Source organism: Antedon mediterranea, chromosome 5 (assembly GCF_964355755.1).
Source record: "Antedon mediterranea chromosome 5, ecAntMedi1.1, whole genome shotgun sequence".
Taxonomy (NCBI): domain Eukaryota; kingdom Metazoa; phylum Echinodermata; class Crinoidea; order Comatulida; family Antedonidae; genus Antedon; species Antedon mediterranea.
In genome coordinates this window covers 1,153,581-1,173,493 of record NC_092674.1, presented here as the reverse complement: position 1 = coordinate 1,173,493, position 19,913 = coordinate 1,153,581, and the positions used below count along the sequence as shown (strand labels likewise).

Sequence of the window (19,913 nt, the reverse complement as noted above, 5' to 3'; positions counted from 1 at the left end):
GGAATCAACAATGTACAAATACTAATAGTGCTTAGATTAAACTATATATTCATATTGAATGTTTTATTTGGTTCGATAAATGAGTTATTTTATTTTTATTTATTTAGTTGTTATGTTGTAACTAAAATATTTAAAATTTAATTTATGTTAACAGAAATAAGTATAATATACCAGCTGGATGTAACATGTCGATGTCACCAACAATTTTCCTGAGCAAGGGTACATTGACTACAGGCCTAATATTAACTTTTGGTTTAATTTTCTTGGTTTTATTCCATCAAAGAAAACTATTGCACTGTACTATTGCACTGTACTATTGCACTGTACTATGAGCAGTATATATAATGTTTGATTGTTATTTTTAGTTAATATGTTTTATTAGCTGTTGTCAAATTATTTTATCGTCAAAGACAATGCAAGTTATATTACCGAAAATAGTTAAGGTATAATTAAGATATTAAATCTATATAATAGTGTAACCACCAAATTGATCAAGTATGTGGTAATAGATCATTAAAATATACATTCGTAAATCTTCGTTCCCGGTTTGTTAATTAAACCGTTTTTCATTGAGTGCAGTCTTCCTTTAATTGCATAGAATACATCTGTCTAATTAAGAACCATCTACAATGTACCATCTAACGAAAGCATGTTTATGTTTCTCATATCAAAATTGTGTAATTAATGAATTACTATTAATAATGTATTAAATATGAAATATCCATGTTTTGTTTGTTTGATGTTTTGTTTGTTATTATAACTAATAATAATTGTACATTTTTTTGCTATACACAGTCATTATTAGATGTATTGTATTCCACAAACAATTATTGTACGAGGATGACAACGGACGGATCATTGTGCTTAGCAAAAAACAGTACTCAAGTTTACCTCTACTTCGGCTTATTCTGTGTGTGTGAGAGTCGGATCGGAGTAAAACGTGTGTATTTTAGGCCTAGGCTAGGTGAATAAGCATAAATAAACTGTCATTATCATGATAGATGATACACAAATAGTGGCGGTTAAAAGTACGTTGTGTACACCCTACTCTACGGAATGGTAATTATGCATAATTTTACCTTACAGTATAGGTTAGGCCTACCTTTCTAGCAGGATATAGGCCTAAGCCGTCCCAGAGTGGCTAGGCTAGGTAACCGATCATTTCGGTCGCGTTTCACATCGGTCGTGGTGTTATACATTTCGGTCGCTGCAGCACGGCTTGACTTCGTATGTAAATTAGCTAATAGTATGGAGCGCCGTTAGCCAATAAACGAGCCTATGTCTATTATTATATAATTATACCATCTTTCCTTTGTTTTTATACAGTATTCCATGTAGTAGTTAAATAAAAATTCATTCATTTATTTAGGCCTTTGTTGAGTAAAGGAGATACACCAGAAATACTGAATGCTTTTCAAAGGTAAAGTAATCAAAATGTGACAATTTGATATAAATCATGTCTTATTTGTAAAGTTCAAAGTGGGTTCTAACTTCTAGGATTCTATTTTTCTATTGGTTGACATGATAAAGAAAAAAGAAAGAATTGACCGTCATAAAGATCTTGGTATTATTATCGACTGTAACTTAAATTTTATTCCTCAAGTTGATGCTGCTGTTAGTAAAGCAAATAGAATGTTAGGCATGATACGTTGTAATTGCTGGTGTTTTAAAAATTCTAATACTTTAATTAATTTATATGTTTCTCTTGTCCGTCCCCATCTTGAATACTGTAGTGTTGTGTCTAATTCGTTTTCGTCTGTTCATAGTACCCGTCTTCAAAGAGTCCAAGATCGTTTTGTTCGTTTTGTGTATTCTACTTGTCACTGTCCTCCTTTGTCTGTCTCTCTTCCTTCGCTTGTCTCTCGTCGTTCTATGTTCGATCTTCAGTTTTTGTATAAATGTATGAATTCCCGTTTCAATTGTAATTTTATCTCCTTGTTTTCCTTTCATGTTAAAGCTGTTGGTTGTCATACTCGTAATTCCAAATGTAATCTTCTTTATGTGCCGTATTGTCGTGTTAATGTCACCAAGAATGGATTTATTTCACGTATTTGTCTTCTTTTTAATAATTGTGTTGTTAAAGATAATTCTATTGATCTCTTTTTTGACCGTTATAATTGTTTTTGTAATAAAATTAGTAAAATTGTATAAATTTGTATTGTTAGATTTTAAGATTTATATATATTTTTATATGGTATAGTTTATTCCATTCTGTAAGGGGCGGGTTTCCCGCTGTTGAATGAGTTTGAATAAAATAAAATAAATAAATAAAGTTATTGAAATATTAAAGCTTTTATTTTTATCTGTTTAAAAAATTATTTTTAGAACATTTGAACCTTTAAAGGGACAACTTGGAAAAGTAAAATCAAGGATTCGAAAAGCATGTAAAAGTGAAACAACAATAACCACAGGAGGCGATAATGTGAATAAAAAAGATAGAGGATTAAGGTACAAGTTTGACTTAAAAGCCATTTGTTATAATGAACTATATTATAGGTAGATAGAAAACAAACCCAAAAATATATTGGTAAACTACATTTTTCCTTAAGCTCTGTCTATTCACTGTCAATACCTTATGTGATATGCCCATATATGGACATGATGATGTCCTATCACAACCATATTTTAGGTATGTCACTTCCATATTTGGGCACATCACACTTTTTTGTCAAACTAGTTTGATAGTGTAGTCAGCTTTAGTGCTTCTACAATCATTCCTAGAGGTAGAAAATGGCAGTTTTACAAGTGTTGTATTAAGATATTCAATTAAATCCATTCAAATAAACTTATAATTGACAACATTCATAAATGTAATATACTGTATGTGATTGATGTGTACCTATTTTTACAGATCACAAGTTTTTATTGGTATCAATGAGGTCACAAGAGCACTTGAAAGAGGATTACTATGTTGCGTAGTGCTCTGTCGTTCAACCAAGCCGAATCACATGACGAACCATTTGTACGCATTAAGTGCAACACGAGAAACGCCAGCTTTGTGTCTTTTCAAACTGAGTGAGGTTCTTGCACCGTTGCTCAATCTTAAAACTGTTATGGCTATCGGATTTAAGGTGTGTTCTTAATAACAGTAGTGTATACACATTTTCCAGAGGATACCTTAATAGAATGATAACATATATGCCATTTACCCATAATACAGTAATAAAAAAAAAAATATTTGTCCTTTTTGTCCATGCCTCAGTATATTTTATGTTATTATATTCAACATCTATATTATGAATGTTCATTAACATTTCAGAAAACAAATGGAGAAGACAGTGTGTTTGACGGTCTGGTGGAATTGATTATAAAGAAAACACCTTGTTTAAATTTACCATGGCTTCAAGAAAACAAGGTTAATTTAGAAAATCTTAAGAGAAGTCATCCAAGAAACATTGCCAGAGAACAACAAGATAACTCTACAAATACAAAGAAATCGGCGGAAGATTTAAAAGATGTAGAGGAACCAGAGAAAAAAAAACTTAAAACTGAAGATAATGTTGATACACAAGAAGTGAAAAGAACGCTTGAGCAGGGTTCTTTGTCGGACACTCAACAAAGCAAACCTTCTTATTCAAAATCACAATATTATGTAGAAGTCAACATTGATAAAGTTAAAGTTCTTCCAAAAGAATTAAAAACAAAAAGACGAAAGAAAAAGAAAGGAAATAAGTCAAAATCTTGAATCTGTTTAAATCAAAATTTATGTTATAGTTGAGGATTTGTTTTTTTGTTCCCCAAAACCTGAAAAATAAAGATGAATAAAATCAAACTTTGAATAGCTCATTTTGTATAACAATAATGTCATTCACTTTTGCCTACACAAAAAATATTTCACGAAGTAGTCTTGACTAAACCATGTAGCAATTATCACATTGTGCCCACTGCTTACTTTGGGATCGAATAAAACCAGAGAACATCGTGCGATTTTCTTTTCAACTGCGCATTTTGTTCAATGACGTCAGAGTTGTTAAACATAGCTTTTCCTGTATAATAGGCCTACTCATGTAACAGACATATCTTGCGTCACTCCATCATTGTTTGTAACAAGTAATTTTAAACATATTTATTTACATATACAGTATATATATTTTTGTTATTTTTTTTTTTATCTGTGTCTATTTTAATTGTTATTAATTTATATATTTGTTTACTCATAAGCCAAAATTGGCTGGTCTTGTAAACAAGACTGTGATTAAATAAATAAACAAATATCTTTGTTGATGCATAGAGATAGTGAACTATAATATCTCTATGGTTTTCGTTATTGTTACTAGTATGGACCCTGTGTATGAAAGCAAAGAATGACACCGTACACTATATGGACTGGTACCTATTGGTTGTGAAGATCCCATGTTACAATTACATCTTGGAATTCTTTGTTCTATATTGTTACACAATTTTTATTCTTTCATCGCGGTTGAATGACTTTCAGTGTCGCACAGATATAATTGTCACCATTTCTGAAACGCAATAAAAATAATATATTTATTTCCTCGAATTAAACACCAAGACTGACATCGCAAGATGCCGCGTGTAGGCCTACGCGTCATTTACGCGGCGCTTTGTACGTTAATATTATCATCGTGTATTCCAGTTACGTGTAAGTAAGCCAATTTGTATTAGTACTGTACATTATGTAATTTTGTATAGTAGGACAATAATTTATAGGCCTACCTAGTGCTTCGTATATCAAGTGTGTTGTAAGGCCGCAACGATTATTTATATTTACTATTACTTTACGAAACATGAAGGAGGTTAGAGTCGGGTATGATTGAAAGTAACTCCAATAAGATTGACACTATTATATCAAGTATAATGAGAGATCATTCCTGACAATCTAGAAACGATCAAAACTATGACTTCCATCTCATTATTTGTATTTGTATATAGATGCATTTTCCCCCACATCTTTAATTTCGTTTGTTTTAATTTCTTTTTTTTTTTAATTTATTATGTTAATCTGTACTAGTCCATCTATTGGTTTTACCAGAGATTCTGTTTCAAAATTTATTTACACACAATACCAATAGAAGCGGGTGATCTTAGTTTGGATACCATTTACATTATACACACAGACAACATTCAGAAACAAAGACATAAATACAGTTTACTCTTCCTTGGTTTACAGAAAACTAAGGAAGTTGAATTTGTTTTTATTTAAAGTTTTATGTGAGAAGCTATGCTATAGGCTGATATACCAAACATTTAAAATATGCTCCGACACCATTACCTCCGCGCTCATATAATTTACATGAGAAATTAAATGTTCGTTTGAATAATATGACAATTTATAAATCAACAGCAGCTAAATTAGGGCCAATGCGGCTTAAAAATGATGAGGGAAGGGACGTACTGAAACTGATACATTCCTATTTTACCTACAGATGAACAAGAACAAGATAGTGGGAACAACACTTTGTACATGGCATTGTATGATAACAAGTATGCAGTAGCGTATATTGGTTGGATTCCTGTTAATCAAAACATCTCTAAGACTGACTTTGCGAACAACCACTCTGCAGCCTACTTGTCACTTATCCACAATTGGAACGTGTTAGCTGCCGATTATAGTACAGGGAATGTCACCTTCCATGATACCGAGTACCATAGGATTTACTTAAGTGATGATCTCATCGGTGGTTTTGCACACACCATTGAAAGTGGTACATCAGGTAGAGTGGACGGTTTAGCAATTGACTGGTTGGCGAAAAATGTGTACTGGGTTGATGAGGGGTACAATTGGATCAAAATGACAGGTTATGATTTTGGAAGTGCAGAAATATTGATTGCTGATACCGGACTTGAGAGGCCTTCTGGCATAGCATGTCATCCTCTTAAAGGGTAAGAATTGTTCCTTCATTTTGAAGCATTATTATTGGTTGGTTCCCACTTGGACGCAATGCAATGACAAGGCGCAAAGCAATTCGATCAATCAGAAGCGACAGTCCGGGTGAATCTTGAGGTCGCGATTGGTCAAGTTACTTGTGGTGCGCGCTTACGTTATTGTGTTGCGTCCAAGTGGGAACAAGATATTTTAAAGGTAAAAACACGTCATGTACGTTGAAATGATTCACCAGCTGTAGCACGCAATCACGTACTTTATTTGTGCAAACTAATAATAATAATACAGTAATATAGATTTCTATTGGACACATACTCACTTAAGCCCATCAACTGTATAATATACAGTAAATTGGTTCTATAAATACAATCTTTTATGTTATTGTCTTTCCATTGGGCGCCAACGAATACCATTCGTGGTTGGTGCCTATCATTGTTTACTTACGTAAGAAAAATAAGGAAATAACCTAGTAAGTCCTGAAACTTAAGCAGATCCATTGACAGAATTAGCCAACCATTAAATAGTGCATTTCATGAACAAAACATTTTTAGTTACACAATTTGCTGGGTTATTGGAGGATCAACTAACCATGACCTAATACGCATTGTTCGATAAATAGTATTAAATGTTATTTAGAGTGTACAGGAATGGAACTCCAAACTGTCTAAATAAATAAATTTTTAAATCAAATCAAATCAAAATCAAATTCAAATCAAATTATCTTTTATTAATTCTTTCGGAAATGTATTGCTTGTTTTACAAATATATAAATTTATGTAAAATACAAAAGATAAACAATTACAAAACAGGAAGAGAACGTCATAAAACATGAGTAAAAATTTAACAATAAACTTATTGCAAATCATTCGTTACGTTAAAAATTGTTAATAAAAAGTTGAATGACTTGTGGAAGGAAGGAGAGAAAGTACCGGTTGGTGCGAGAAGTCGATGTCCGAAAGCGACAACTGCGGACTATGTAGTGGGAGTTAAGTTTAAAGAAAGCCGCCCCAACCAAGATTCGAACCAGGAATTGTCTGCTTGAAAGACATTTAGACCACTTCTAGGTGGGCTTTCATGTTATGGCTCATGCATTTAATATTTAATTGAGCGGGTAATAAAGTATTAGATTTTAATTTGTAGTTACAGTAGATCAATAAAAGTTATTCAAACTTCTATATATTTAAAATAGCAATCTTTTCTTAAAGGTATCTATTTTGGACTGAAATTGGAAATCCATCAAAAATCGAGCGATCATCAATGTCAGGAAAAAGTCGAAAAGCACTTATTTCAACAAATTTGAATGAACCAAAATCTATTACTGTGGATGTCACAACTAACAGGTATGTTGGTTTCTCTGAAATTGGAGATTTAAATTAGCAACCTTACTCACTAACCTGAAACCAGTCTAGCAAACTTTACAGTTTGCGAACTTAAATAAACTCTTTGATTTGGCAAGACAAGTTTGCTAGTATAAACCAGATGACAAACTTCGGCTAACTGCAGAAAAATATCATAGTTTACTGAGGTTTGTGAAACTCAGGGATTCCAATAACAGTCTCTTTAGTAGTCAGCCCCGTAGTCAGCGTCCAGGTAGGCCTAACCGAAACTGTAAAAAAAACCGTGAAAAACTAGGACTAGTTGATGAAGTTAACTTTATACCAGATTTAAACTAAAGTAAACTAAATAAACAGATGATAAAAGTTCTATAAATAATTCAAGATTAAAAAAACATCATATAAAAAACAGTGCTTTTATTGAACACTTTCATATTTCAATTTAAAAAATAGCTTAAAATAATAACACTTTTTAAATAATAATAATAATATATAATATACATTTCTCTTAAGAACAAACTATAAATAATTTCATGATGTAATAAAAATAAATCTACTTTTTCTTTTTTCTTAAAAACAAAGTCTATAAATAATTTGTTGTCAATTTTTTCTTTTATAACATATTTCAACTAAATAATTTAATTAAACATAAAACTTTCTTATTCAAATAAATAGTTATAACTTACTAAATAAACAGATGATAAAAGTCTATAAATAATTCAGGATTAAAAACATTATATAAAAAACAGTACTAAGTCCTTCTTCTTTTTTTTTTAATGCAAAGTTAAAGTAAAGTTAGCTTATTATTTTCCGATTGGATATTCATATAAATAGTATTTTAACATTGCCTTTTGCAATTTGATGTATTTTCCTTTGTTGTTTTATTGTCTTAATTATGCAAAGAAAAAATTTCCATTTTAAAGTGTACCAATAAAATGACTTGAATCTTGCATTGGAAATTGTTCAGAATCCCTTTTTCTTTCGCTAGTTGATTTACATTTTCCAATTTGGTTATAGAATTTATTGGATTGATATCAGCAACGTTGAAAATAAAATAGAATCCGCTGATCTTGATGGAAGTGGAAGGCGAGTAGAGGTTTCTGTGTCTTTGCCACATGGTGAATTTAAGAGTATCACAGTTGACGAAGTAAGTGAATTTTCTCTCTTACACTTCTCTCCTGGTATTTTCTTTGTATTTATCACGTAATATCACATATACTTTAGAGCATTAAAGTTGTCGAAGTAAGTGGATCTTCTGTCTTTTTCAATTCAATTCAATTCAATTCAATTAAAACTTTATTATCCCCATGGGGAAACTCTGTTGGCCTTTTCAAAAGTACAGTACATACAAATATAAAATGGATACAGTACATAAAATATAAAATACGATAAAAAAAAAAAGCCATACAAAATATACATATAAAATCCTAAAAAGTCGATTTAAAATACTACAAAAAATAAAACTAGCGCATAAAATACGATTATACGATTATATAATGAATGATATTATCATTCATTATATAATCGTATAGCGGCAGGGACGAATGAATTGCCATATCTATTTGTTTTAATTTTTCTTTGAAGGAGTCTGTCACAACGTTGACTTTTGTTAAATTTATAGTGCAGAGGATGAGCGTGGTCTTTTAAAATAATTTTCAATTTTTTAATTACTAATTCCTTATATAAAACTTCAGGTTGAATTTGTTCAGAGCCTACTATTTTACTGCCTTGTTTAACTATTTTATTAAGTAAAAGTCTATCTTTAAAACGTGAATTACCATAATAACATATTAGGCAAAAACTAAGTACACTGTTTAAGATAGAAGTATAAAAAAGTTGTAAAATAGTACGGTCAATCTTAAAAGAGTTTAATTTGCGTAGAAAGAAGAGACGTTTTTGTAATTTATTGTATATGCACCTACTATTTGCATCAAATTTAAGTTTATTATCAATTTCAACCCCTAAATATTTGTAAGTTTTAACTTCCGGAATGGTCTCACCATTGATTTTGATCTTGGAAAGGTAGTTTATCTTCTTCCGAAAATCAAAAACCATCTCTTTAGTTTTATTTATATTTAGATCTAAAAAATTATCTTTACACCATTTGTGAAAAATATTAATACTGTCTAAGAAGCCTGTCATTGAATCATCTTTTGAATCCAGATAACCAATCAGAGCAGTGTCGTCTGCATATTTAATAATCTCAGTTTTTGTATTATTTGACTTACAATCATTTGTGTATATTGTATACAATAAAGGTGATAACACACAACCTTGTGGAACGCCCGTGTTAACTTTCAACAACGAGGACAACGTGTGATTAAGCTTAACACGCTGTTCTCTATCTTTTAAAAAATTAAGTAGCCATTTTATAATCAGTGGGTTAACTTCTAAATCGATAAGCTTATTAGCCAGAACATAATATGGTTGAATATTATTGAATGCACTAGAGAAATCAACAAAAAGAATTCTCGCAAAGCAACCTTTTTTCTCTAGGTGCTCAGAAACATTATTAAGGAGCAGAAGCACTGCATCATCAACACACCTGTTTGGACGATATGCAAATTGATTTATATCTAGCAGATTCTCCACTGAGGCAACTAGCTTACTTTTAACAATTTTTTCTAAACACTTCATTGGTACACATGTAAGGGCCACAGGTCTAAGGTCATTCATTTCCTTGGGATTTGGTTTTTTGGGAATGGGCATGATTGTTGATTTTTTCCACAACATTGGAACTATTGAGTCATTTACAGAGGATTGAAAAAGTTTACAAAAAGGAATTTTACCAACATTCATAATGTTTTACCTTTCTCTTTTCTTCTCTTCCCTTTAAGAACTACATATATGTGATTTTAGTAGAATCTTTAGAAACCTATATCCGCTGCTATAACAAAACTGCGTCGAATAATCAGGTATTTCAACAGCAATTTCCTAACGAAGTTAAAGTATTCGATATTTCTGTAGCAGGTACTAGTGTTCAACCTATACCAGAAAAATGTAAGCATTTTTCAGTTAAAATTATTTTTATGTAGTTAATTTTGTACCACCTCAAATTATTCATTATAATATTTTTATAGTATTCAAATTGTATTTCAAATTGTCCGCAGAGAGTCTAATACCTTTATAATTGGTGTCAATTCATTTCAGTACCTTGTGTGACCCACACTTGTAGTCATGCTTGCGTATCAGCACGAGATGGCAACCACGAGTGTGTCTGTAAAATCAACTACGAGTTGCTTCCAGACGGAACGTGTTTGATCGGTAGGTTAGAGTTTGAGACAATCTAAATTATTTCACGAGTAAAGAACGTTAATCGACAAAATGCGGAATTAAAATTAACGACATTTATACGAGCGTGATTTGTTAAATTACTTAAATCAACGTTTAGAGCAGAATTACTGTCATTTTCAATTATGGAGAGCGTAAAACAACTCTTCAACTTAAAATAATTTCAAATATCTTCTCTTTTCAGACGATACCATTCTTCAACCACCATTCTATGTAATAGGTACAAACGTTTTGTCCCGATTCATACCCTCTCTTCTACATTTTGACTCTGAGGATAAACTGCAATACACAGGTGATTTTTTAGATGCAACAGTCACGGCATTAACTGTTGCCATACGTGCGAATCTGGTTTTTTTCGCTGATGAGGACTCTATCTATGTTGTAAGATTGCAAGAAGGGAACTTTGCTGTTCCAATTCGTGAAGGAATCGGTCATGTTGACGGTATTTTATTTGTGTTTATTATAAGGGGTATTCAAAAGTACTAGTCACATCCACCCATTTGGCCCAGATTTCTAGAAAAGTTAATGGTTCGAGGGTGTTGGTATTGGAACGTATTGTTGTAGTGTTGGTATATAAAAAAATAGGCTAGTTCCAATTTTGATACCTACAATCAAGATTTGCCTCGGATCCCAGATTGGTAGGCCTATTAGTCCTTGTTTGACCAATACTTGTCCAATTCTGCTTCAAAAACTGTCCAGCAGGAGTGCTAGCTGAATTTAGTGAGGATTGTATAGGAGTCGATTAGGTATCCTGTTAGCAGTCTGACCGTTCATTTAGACACAAACACGCAATAATAGTTTCTTTGAATAATTGAATGCATTTTTACAGGTATGGCGGTTGATTGGGTATCCGATGAAGTATACTGGGTTGATTATCAACAAAATATTTTGGCGAAGAATTCATATCTTTCCGAAAAATATAGTGTGCTCTTTTATGACGTCAATAAACCAACGGCTATAGCAGTGGATCCAAACGCAGGGTAACAGATAATAATTTCATTTTTTATATAATATGATTTAAAGGGTATAAAGTGTTGTGTATTTCTACACCATTTTGTTTGTTTTTTGTTAGGTTTATATTTTGGACAGAAGAGACATTCCCTGCCAAAATCGTAAGGTGTGATTTAGATGGTACAAATCGACAAATCCTTGTGCTGACCACTCTACAACAACCTTCTGGAATAGCTTTAGATCACGATCACGAAAGGTAACACTAAAGCTCTGTCTACACTATCGAACTTTATGTGACAACAAAATGTGATGTGCCAATATATGGACATAATGATATAACATCACTACCATATTGGGCAAATCACATCACATTTTTTGTTAAAAAAGTTTAATAGTGTAGACAGAACTTCAATATGCATTGACGCACTTTGACACAGCGCAAGTGGGTTGACCAATCACGATTGATCATCCAGTCATTCAAACTGTCACTTGCGTGAGGTGCGGTTAACTAGTGGAAATTAAAAATGATGATGATAATCAATGTATGGATGCTTTGAAATCATAATCATTTTCTCCAAATTTAGTTTATGCAACGTTCTGTATTTAAATCCGATGAAACTTTGATTGTTTGGTTGTCTGATTTTGTTTTTACAGAATTTACATTGCGGGCAAAGATGATACTCTTGTTTATTCTGTTAATTATGACGGTACTGGACAGACAGCCGTTGGTAGAAGTATGAATCCGGCATCAGACATCACCATTTACCAGGTAAAATCAAGTCAACATTCCGTACTACTCGTTCCTCTGCCATATCATTGCTATCTCGGTATCTTTATTTTAAAAAAAAATAATAATATATAATCATACAAAGGCAGCACAAGTCATTGAAACAATAAAAATAAAATCACAATTTACAAAGGAAAATCTGTTCCACTTTTTCGTATTAAGACTTTTAGTTTAAGGACTTTGGTCAGATTTGTATGCATTTAATTTAGGAAAGAGTATCTCAATTCTTATAGAATAATTTTACCCCAAGTAACAACATGAGATGTGTGCAAAATTTGCTATCCGGGGCAAACATGCCCAAAATCGGGGTCAAAATTGTCATAAATATTTGCTTTTGTGTCAAATTGTTCTGAATATACATATTTATATTTGGTCTAACACAACTTTTATCGAAAAAATAATCGGATATGCTTTAACTGACCTTTAACTCAAACAAGTTTGATGCGCATCTTCTTTAAAAAAAAAATATTTTGTTCAGCAAAATTCATGAGTGTACAAATTAATAATTCTTCTTCTTTAATTCGCGCATGCGTACAAACGTTTGTGTTTTGATGTATCACATTATCACAGTATCAGTATAAAGTAGTTCCAGTGTTCTGTTTTGATTTCATTAGAATATTTGTATTTTAGGATTTCATAGTGTTAGCCGGGTCACGTTTGGTCGAAGGAAAGGAAAAGGGGATTGTTGAAGCGCTTTACAAGGAGACTGGCGATCACGAAGGCTATTTGAAGCTCAACTACTCTGTTTCTGCTATCGACATATTTGATGAATCTTCTCAACCGATAGTTGGTAATTAATTATTAAATGTATTTTCTATTTGTTTGGTTATATACTTTTATATACTCCAAATATAGCAACGTTACAACTTGTGGCCAATTATCAGATTGCGTGTAACCTTTTAATACAGACATAAAAGATATAAAAACACCAATATATATACCGGTAGTTCATACAAAGATGAAATATGAAAAACAACTAACAGTAACTGTGACTTACTAACTCAGTAGTCACGTAATCTTTGTTTACCCCGACGCAACACAAGGACGCGTACACGCAACGCAAGTGAGTTGACCAATCACAAGCGACACTTAATCCATGTCACGTCGTGATTGGTCAAATTACTTGCGATGCGCTTACTGTGTGAACTAAAGCTTAGATTAATATTTAACGGGATTGATTACTGTTACTGTTCCGTCAAGTGAAAATGTGCATCATCAATTAATTCCGATATTTGAAGATAATCTGACATAGTTATCAACTATTTATGTAATAATAATTACACTCTCGCAATCTGTTGCTTTTTATAGTTCCTACTACGATTGGTCCTACGACTGATGCTATGACTACATTCTATTCTGCTGCGGCAGCATCGACCAACCGCCAAAAAGGTAAGTTTTTTTTCAAAGAGGAATGAATATCGGAAATAAAAAGGATCCTGCTTTTCTTAATCACGCCTTTAATCACATTTTTTTTACATTTAAATCCTTAAATATGAAACAACATAGATCGTCTTAAAACATTATTAGCAAATTTAACCAACTAAAAACGTGATATAATGATAATAGAATATTATTTTATTAACAGAATTGGAACCAACGGAAGGACCTGGCGGTAAGTAAATAAAACATACAATGTAAATCACATAAACGAAAACACCTCCTATTTCATATTATAACTGATCAATCAACGAAGAATAATCACAGGCCGTATTTGTAAAATGATGACGATAGAAAAGTTTACTTTTTAAATAAACTTTTTATTCTAGAAAGCCTATCGGTTAATTACACAATAGTGCCGGACAAGACCTACTAGTAACAAAAATTAAATAAGAACAAACTGGTCATTTTTTTCTTCTGTTTAGGAATTGATTTTCTTATCATCGCAATTGCCGCTGGTGGATCTGTATTAGTTTTATTAATGGTGTTTATTGTTGTTCTTTTCTGTTGTTGTGGAAAGGAAAGGTAAGATGTGACGTCACTTTGTATTACCGTCGCCATTTTACGTACTATACCAGGGAAGTGTGAAATTTCACTGGTTAGATAAAAACTTGGTTCCCACTACAACGCGACGGAAGGACGTAAAGCTCTGTCTACACTATCAAACTTTATGTGACAAAAAAATGTGATGTAGGCCTACCCCAATAATAATATGGTGATATGCTTAAATATGGTAGTGATATGACATCATCACGTCCATATAAAATTATGGGCACATCACATTTGTTGTCACATGCTATGTGATAGTGTAGACAGAGCTTAAGTCGCAACGCTTAGCTTAGACCAATCAAGCGATGAATTATTCGTACTGTCACTTGAGATTAGTCAATTCTTTTGCGTTGGGGCGTCGTTCTTACGTTTCCTCCTGGAGTGGAAACCTAGCTTTCATGTCCATGTATTTAAATATTACTTTTCAAATTATGATCATTCACCATTAAATACGTTTTCCTATAAGGTTTATCGCAAATAGCTTACACAATGCATGATGGGAAGGGTTTGGGAGCAAACGTCACGACGCTTACGTACAAACAACAAACCATGTACGTACGCGTTGTGACGTTTGCTCCCAAATCCTTCCTACCATGCGTCGCACACGCTATTAAAACAATCGTCACTATTTTATATAATAATTATTTTCTTTATGTCTCTGTTCTTTCAGAACAAAACCAGTCGTTTGTAACACTGTATCTCCAAATCAATACGAGACGGGCATTGCACAATTAAACGGTGGAGATCACAATCATATCTACGAAGCATTAGGTGACATGTTGAAACCACCACCGACGTACGAATCAAGTATCGGCGCAGCCGCAGCTGCAACAGAGTCACCATATCTGAAAGCGATGCCTCCTCCTCAGCATCAAGTTCACCTCCAGGACGATACCGCTTTCTATGTAACGAAACTACCACCGCAACAACAACAACAACAACAACAACAAAGAAAACAAAAACGACGACCAAAACGACACCAACGACAACAACAACAGCAACAGCAGCAGCACCCCCAGCACCCAGGTCTGTGGGAAAATAACCCTCCACCGCCATCTTACACTCCTTACGACACAGATTATCTTGACCTGCGACCAAATTTTCGTTATTAGTTTATCATCATTTCGTCCAAAACACGCAGTATACTCGCGTGCATTTGTCGCATTGTTCTGCCGTCTGCTGCTACGCGCAATATTATTATTATATATAGCGGTCCTATTTATTCCAAATTGAAGTTTTATCTGGTGTTTTGAATGAACATTGCTGTTGTATTATGTTTCTTTGTTATAAATAATTAAAGTTATATATTATTCACAATTTATTCTGATAGATATTGCATTTAATCATGCATTTTATAGAATTTTGTAACTTACAAGTATGTATAAAAAAGGAAGTTATTGTACGGTGGGGGTACTTTATGTAATCAAAATCACACGCAATCATTCCTGTGACGTCATTCATTATGTGATTGGGCTTTATATTACGGTTTCTGTTTTTATTGTCAGTGTTTTCTTGTTTTACTTTTTTAATTCATTGTTGTAAATTATTATCTACTGTGAAAATTGGTTTAATAAATATTGTATAGGCCTACATTATGACATATTTCCAGCCACAGTGTTATTGTTACATACACCAATATTAATATTTAAAAATGCTTGTTTAGTTAAAATGACATATTCTTGCCAAATAAATAAAAACAATGAAATGTAAAATTTAGTCATTGCTTCTTTTATTCAGGCCAAATAATTGTTTAAAAACTCATTCAAATTTATGCCAATATTTATAAATGCACAGATGGCGTTCTATACCGTATATGGGACGCAAAAAGAGCGGATCGTAAAATCAAAACGGTACTGTGTATGACCAACTAGCGTTATTGTCACAGACTAGTCATCCATTCATAGAAGTACTGATGTAGTAGTCTACCTGTACGGTGACCATAGAATGTGACCCGAGGCATGACTAACTACGACTTTTAGTTGATAGAAGATTGAAAAAATTGTTAAGAAGAGTTGTACTGTATGTGGATGTTTAATGAAATTATGTCAATAATGTTTACACACTAGGCATATAAATACAATACAATCATAATTAGCATCATGGAGATACTCCAGAAATACTGAATGCTTTTCAAAGGTAAAGTAATCAAAATGTGACAATTTGATATAAATCATGTCTTATTTGTAAAGTTCAAAGTGGGTTCTAACTTCTAGGATTCTTTTTTTCTATTGGTTGACATGATAAATAAAGTTATTGAAATATTAAAGCTTTTATTTTTATCTGTTTAAAAAATTATTTTTAGAACATTTGAACCTTTAAAGGGACAACTTGGAAAAGTAAAATCAAGGATTCGAAAAGCATGTAAAAGTGAAACAACAATAACCGCAGGAGGAGATAATGTGAATAAAAAAGATAGAGGATTAAGGTACAACTTTGGCTTAAAAGCCATTTGTTATAATGAACTATATTATAGGTAGATAGAGAACAAACCCCAAAATATATTGGTAAACTACATTTTTCCTTAAGCTCTGTCTATTCACTGTCAATACCTTATGTGATATGCCCATATATGGACATGATGATGTCCTGTCACAACCATATTTTAGGTATGTCACTTCCATATTTGGGCACATCACAGTTTGCTAGTGTAGTCAGCTTTAGTGCTTCTACAATCATTCCTAGAGGTAGAAAATGGCAGTTTTACAAGTGTTGTATTAAGATATTCAATTAAATACATTCAAATGAACTTATAATTGACAACATTCATAACTGTAATATACTGTATGTGATTGATGTGTACCTATTTTTACAGATCACAAGTTTTTATTGGTATCAATGAGGTCACAAGAGCACTTGAAAGAGGATTACTATGTTGCAATAGGGTTGGTGAAATCTGTCCATAATAGGTTACTTTTCTGTCCATAATAGGTTACTTTCTGTCCATAATAGGGACTAGAGGGCGCTGTTGTTTGTCCATAATAGGTAACTTTCATAATTGGCTGTCCAAAATAGGCGACTTTTTGTCCACAATAGGGCTTGTGTCAAGCTAGCCAACAATAAGCCAGCCAACAATAAGCCAGCCCACTTTTATTTTTTCCAGCCAACAACAACTATGAAACGCCGTTTGTGCATTCTTTACATTTTCATTGTTACTTATGGCTTTTATGGTATTAGGAATTAAATATTTGTGAGAAAAACGGCGGATTGTTCCTGGGATTCACTTGGTGGGATTATACTAGGGTACCCCCTTAGTCGTCCAGTATAAGTTAGAGTGGGACCAATGGTCCCGTTTACTCAGCCCTCATCTTTAAAATTTGAGTGTAACTCAATTACAATTTTCAAAATATAGTTAAATTTGAAACTGTATTTGTGAGAAAATGGCGGATTGTTCCTGGGAGTCACTTGGTGGGATTATACTAGGGTACCCCCTTAGTCGTCCAGTATAAGTTAGAGTGCGACCACTGGTCCCGTTTACTCAGCCCTCATCTTTAAAATTTGAGTGTAACTCAATTACAATTTTTAAAATATAGTTAAATTTGAAACTCTATTGGTGAGAAAATGGCGGATTGTTCCTGGGAGTCACTTGGTGGGATTATACTAGGGTACATCCTTAGTCGTCCAGTATAAGTTAGAGTGGGACCACTGGTCCCGTTTACTCAGCCCTCATCTTTAAAATTTGAGTGTAACTCATTTACGATTTTTAAAATATAGTGAAATTTGATACTGTATTTGTGAGAAAACGGCGGATTGTTCCTTAGAGTCACTTGGTGGGATAATACTAGGTACTCCCTTAGTCGTCCAGTATAAGTTAGAGTGGGACCACTGGTCCCGTTTACTCAGCCCTCATCTTTTAAATTTGAGTGTAACTCATTTAGGATTTAAAAAATATATTGAAATTTGATACTGTATTTGTGAGAAAATGGCGGATTGTTCCTGGGAGTCACTTGGTGGGATTATACTAGGGTACCTCCTTAGTTGTCCAGTATAAGTTAGAGTGGGACCACTGGTCCCGTTTACTCAGCCCTCATCTTTAAAATTTGAGTGTAACTCATTTACGATTTTTAAAATATAGTGAAATTTGATACTGTATTTGTGAGAAAACGGTGGATTGTTCCGGAGAGTCACTTGGTGGGATTATACTAGGGTACCCCCTTAGTCGTCCAGTATAAGTTAGAGTGGGACCACTGGTCCCGTTTACTCAGCCCTAATCTTTTAAATTTGAGTGGAACTCATTTACGATTTTTAAAATATAGTGAAATTTGATACTGTATTTGTGAGAAAACGGCGGATTGTTCCTGGGAATCACATGGTGGGATTATACTAAGGTACGTCCTTAGTCGTCCAGTATAAGTTAGAGTGCGACCACTGGTTCCGTTTACTCAGCCCTCATCTTTTAAATTTGAGTGTAACTCAATTACGGTAAAACATTTTAAATATAGTGAAAATTGATACTGTGTTTGTGAGAAAATGGCGGATTGTTCCTGGGAGTCACTTGGTGGGATTATACTAGGGTACCTCCTTAGTTGTCCAGTAGAAGTTAGAGTGGGACCACTGGTCCCGTTTACTCAGGCCTCATCTTTAACGTTTGAGTGTAACTCAATTACGATTAATATTTTAAAATATAGTGAAATTTGATACTGTATTTGTGAGAAAATGGCGGATTGTTCCCGGGAGTCACTTGGTGGGATTATACTAGGGTACCTCCTTAGTTGTCCAGTTTAAGTTAGAGTGGGACCACTGGTCCCGTTTACTCAGCCCTTATCTTTAAAATTTGAGTGTAACTCAATTACGATTAATATTTTAAAATATAGTGAAAATTGATACTGTATTTGTGATAAAATGGCGGATTGTTTCTGGGAGCCACTTGGTGGGATTATACTAGGGTACCCCCTTAGTCGTCCAGTATAAGTTAGAGTGGGACCACTGGTTCCGTTTACTCAGCCCTCATCTTTGAAATTTGAGTGTAACTCATTTACGATTTTTAAAATATAGTAAAATTTGAAACTGTATTTTTGAGAAAACGGCGGATTGTTCCTGAGAGTCACTTGGTGGGATTATACTAGGGTACCTCCTTAGTTGTCCAGTAGAAGTTAGAGTGGGACCACTGGTCCCGTTTACTCAGGCCTCATCTTTAACGTTTGAGTGTAACTCAATTACGATTAATATTTTAAAATATAGTGAAATTTGATACTGTATTTGTGAGAAAATGGCTGATTGTTCCCGAGAGTCACTTGGTGGGATTATACTAGGGTACCTCCTTAGTTGTCCAGTTTAAGTTAGAGTGGGACAACTGGTCCCGTTTACTCAGCCCTTATCTTTAAAATTTGAGTGTAACTCAATTACGATTAATATTTTAAAATATAGTGAAAATTGATATTGTATTTGTGACAAAATGGCGGATTGTTCCTGGGAGCCACTTGGTGGGATTATACTAGGGTACCCCCTTAGTAGTCCAGTATAAGTTAGAGTGGGACCACTGGTTCCGTTTACTCAGCCCTCATCTTTGAAATTTGAGTGTAACTCATTTACGATTTTTAAAATATAGTGAAATTTTATACTGTATTTGTGAGAAAATGGCGGATTGTTCGTGGGAGTCACTTGGTGGGATTATACTAGGGTACCCCCTTAGTCGTCCAGTATAAGTTAGAGTGGGACCACTTGTCCCGTTTACTCAGCCCTCATCTTTAAAATTTGAGTGTAACGCATTTACGATTTTTAA

The 19,913-nt window shown here is 33.3% G+C and overlaps 2 protein-coding genes across 2 annotated transcripts in view; both read left to right on the top strand.

Moving 5' to 3' along the window:
- Positions 1–913: 913 nt before the first annotated feature.
- Positions 914–4,035, top strand: LOC140048550 (ribonuclease P protein subunit p38-like). Its single transcript, XM_072093293.1, has 5 exons — positions 914–1,059; positions 1,370–1,420; positions 2,326–2,448; positions 2,852–3,071; positions 3,260–4,035. The coding sequence occupies exons 1-5, from the start codon at positions 995–997 to the stop codon at positions 3,683–3,685; spliced, it is 885 nt and encodes a 294-aa protein (XP_071949394.1). The 5' UTR covers positions 914–994; the 3' UTR covers positions 3,686–4,035.
- Positions 4,036–4,499: 464 nt separating this feature from the next.
- The window catches only part of LOC140048547 (low-density lipoprotein receptor-related protein 2-like), a 30,493-nt gene continuing 15,079 nt past the window's right edge, over positions 4,500–19,913 (top strand). Inside the window, exons 1-17 of the mRNA XM_072093289.1 lie at positions 4,500–4,603; positions 5,388–5,844; positions 7,051–7,185; positions 8,197–8,326; positions 10,017–10,179; positions 10,330–10,443; positions 10,655–10,912; positions 11,300–11,450; positions 11,543–11,677; positions 12,076–12,190; positions 12,839–12,998; positions 13,517–13,597; positions 13,794–13,820; positions 14,071–14,170; positions 14,865–16,330; positions 16,497–16,619; positions 17,007–17,076. Coding sequence (XP_071949390.1) covers positions 4,528–4,603; positions 5,388–5,844; positions 7,051–7,185; positions 8,197–8,326; positions 10,017–10,179; positions 10,330–10,443; positions 10,655–10,912; positions 11,300–11,450; positions 11,543–11,677; positions 12,076–12,190; positions 12,839–12,998; positions 13,517–13,597; positions 13,794–13,820; positions 14,071–14,170; positions 14,865–15,306 — 2,544 coding nt within the window. The 5' untranslated portion in view covers positions 4,500–4,527 and the 3' untranslated portion in view covers positions 15,307–16,330; positions 16,497–16,619; positions 17,007–17,076. The remainder of the gene's footprint in view (positions 4,604–5,387; positions 5,845–7,050; positions 7,186–8,196; positions 8,327–10,016; positions 10,180–10,329; positions 10,444–10,654; positions 10,913–11,299; positions 11,451–11,542; positions 11,678–12,075; positions 12,191–12,838; positions 12,999–13,516; positions 13,598–13,793; positions 13,821–14,070; positions 14,171–14,864; positions 16,331–16,496; positions 16,620–17,006; positions 17,077–19,913) is intronic.

Coding starts and splice junctions, on each gene's coding strand:
- LOC140048550 (XM_072093293.1), top strand. CDS start 995: ATGATAGATGATACACAAATAGTGGCGGTTAAAAGTACGTTGTGTACA. Junction 1,060..1,369: donor ACACCCTACTCTACGGAATG/GTAATTATGCAT, acceptor TCATTTATTTAG/GCCTTTGTTGAGTAAAGGAG. Junction 2,449..2,851: donor AAAAAAGATAGAGGATTAAG/GTACAAGTTTGA, acceptor CTATTTTTACAG/ATCACAAGTTTTTATTGGTA.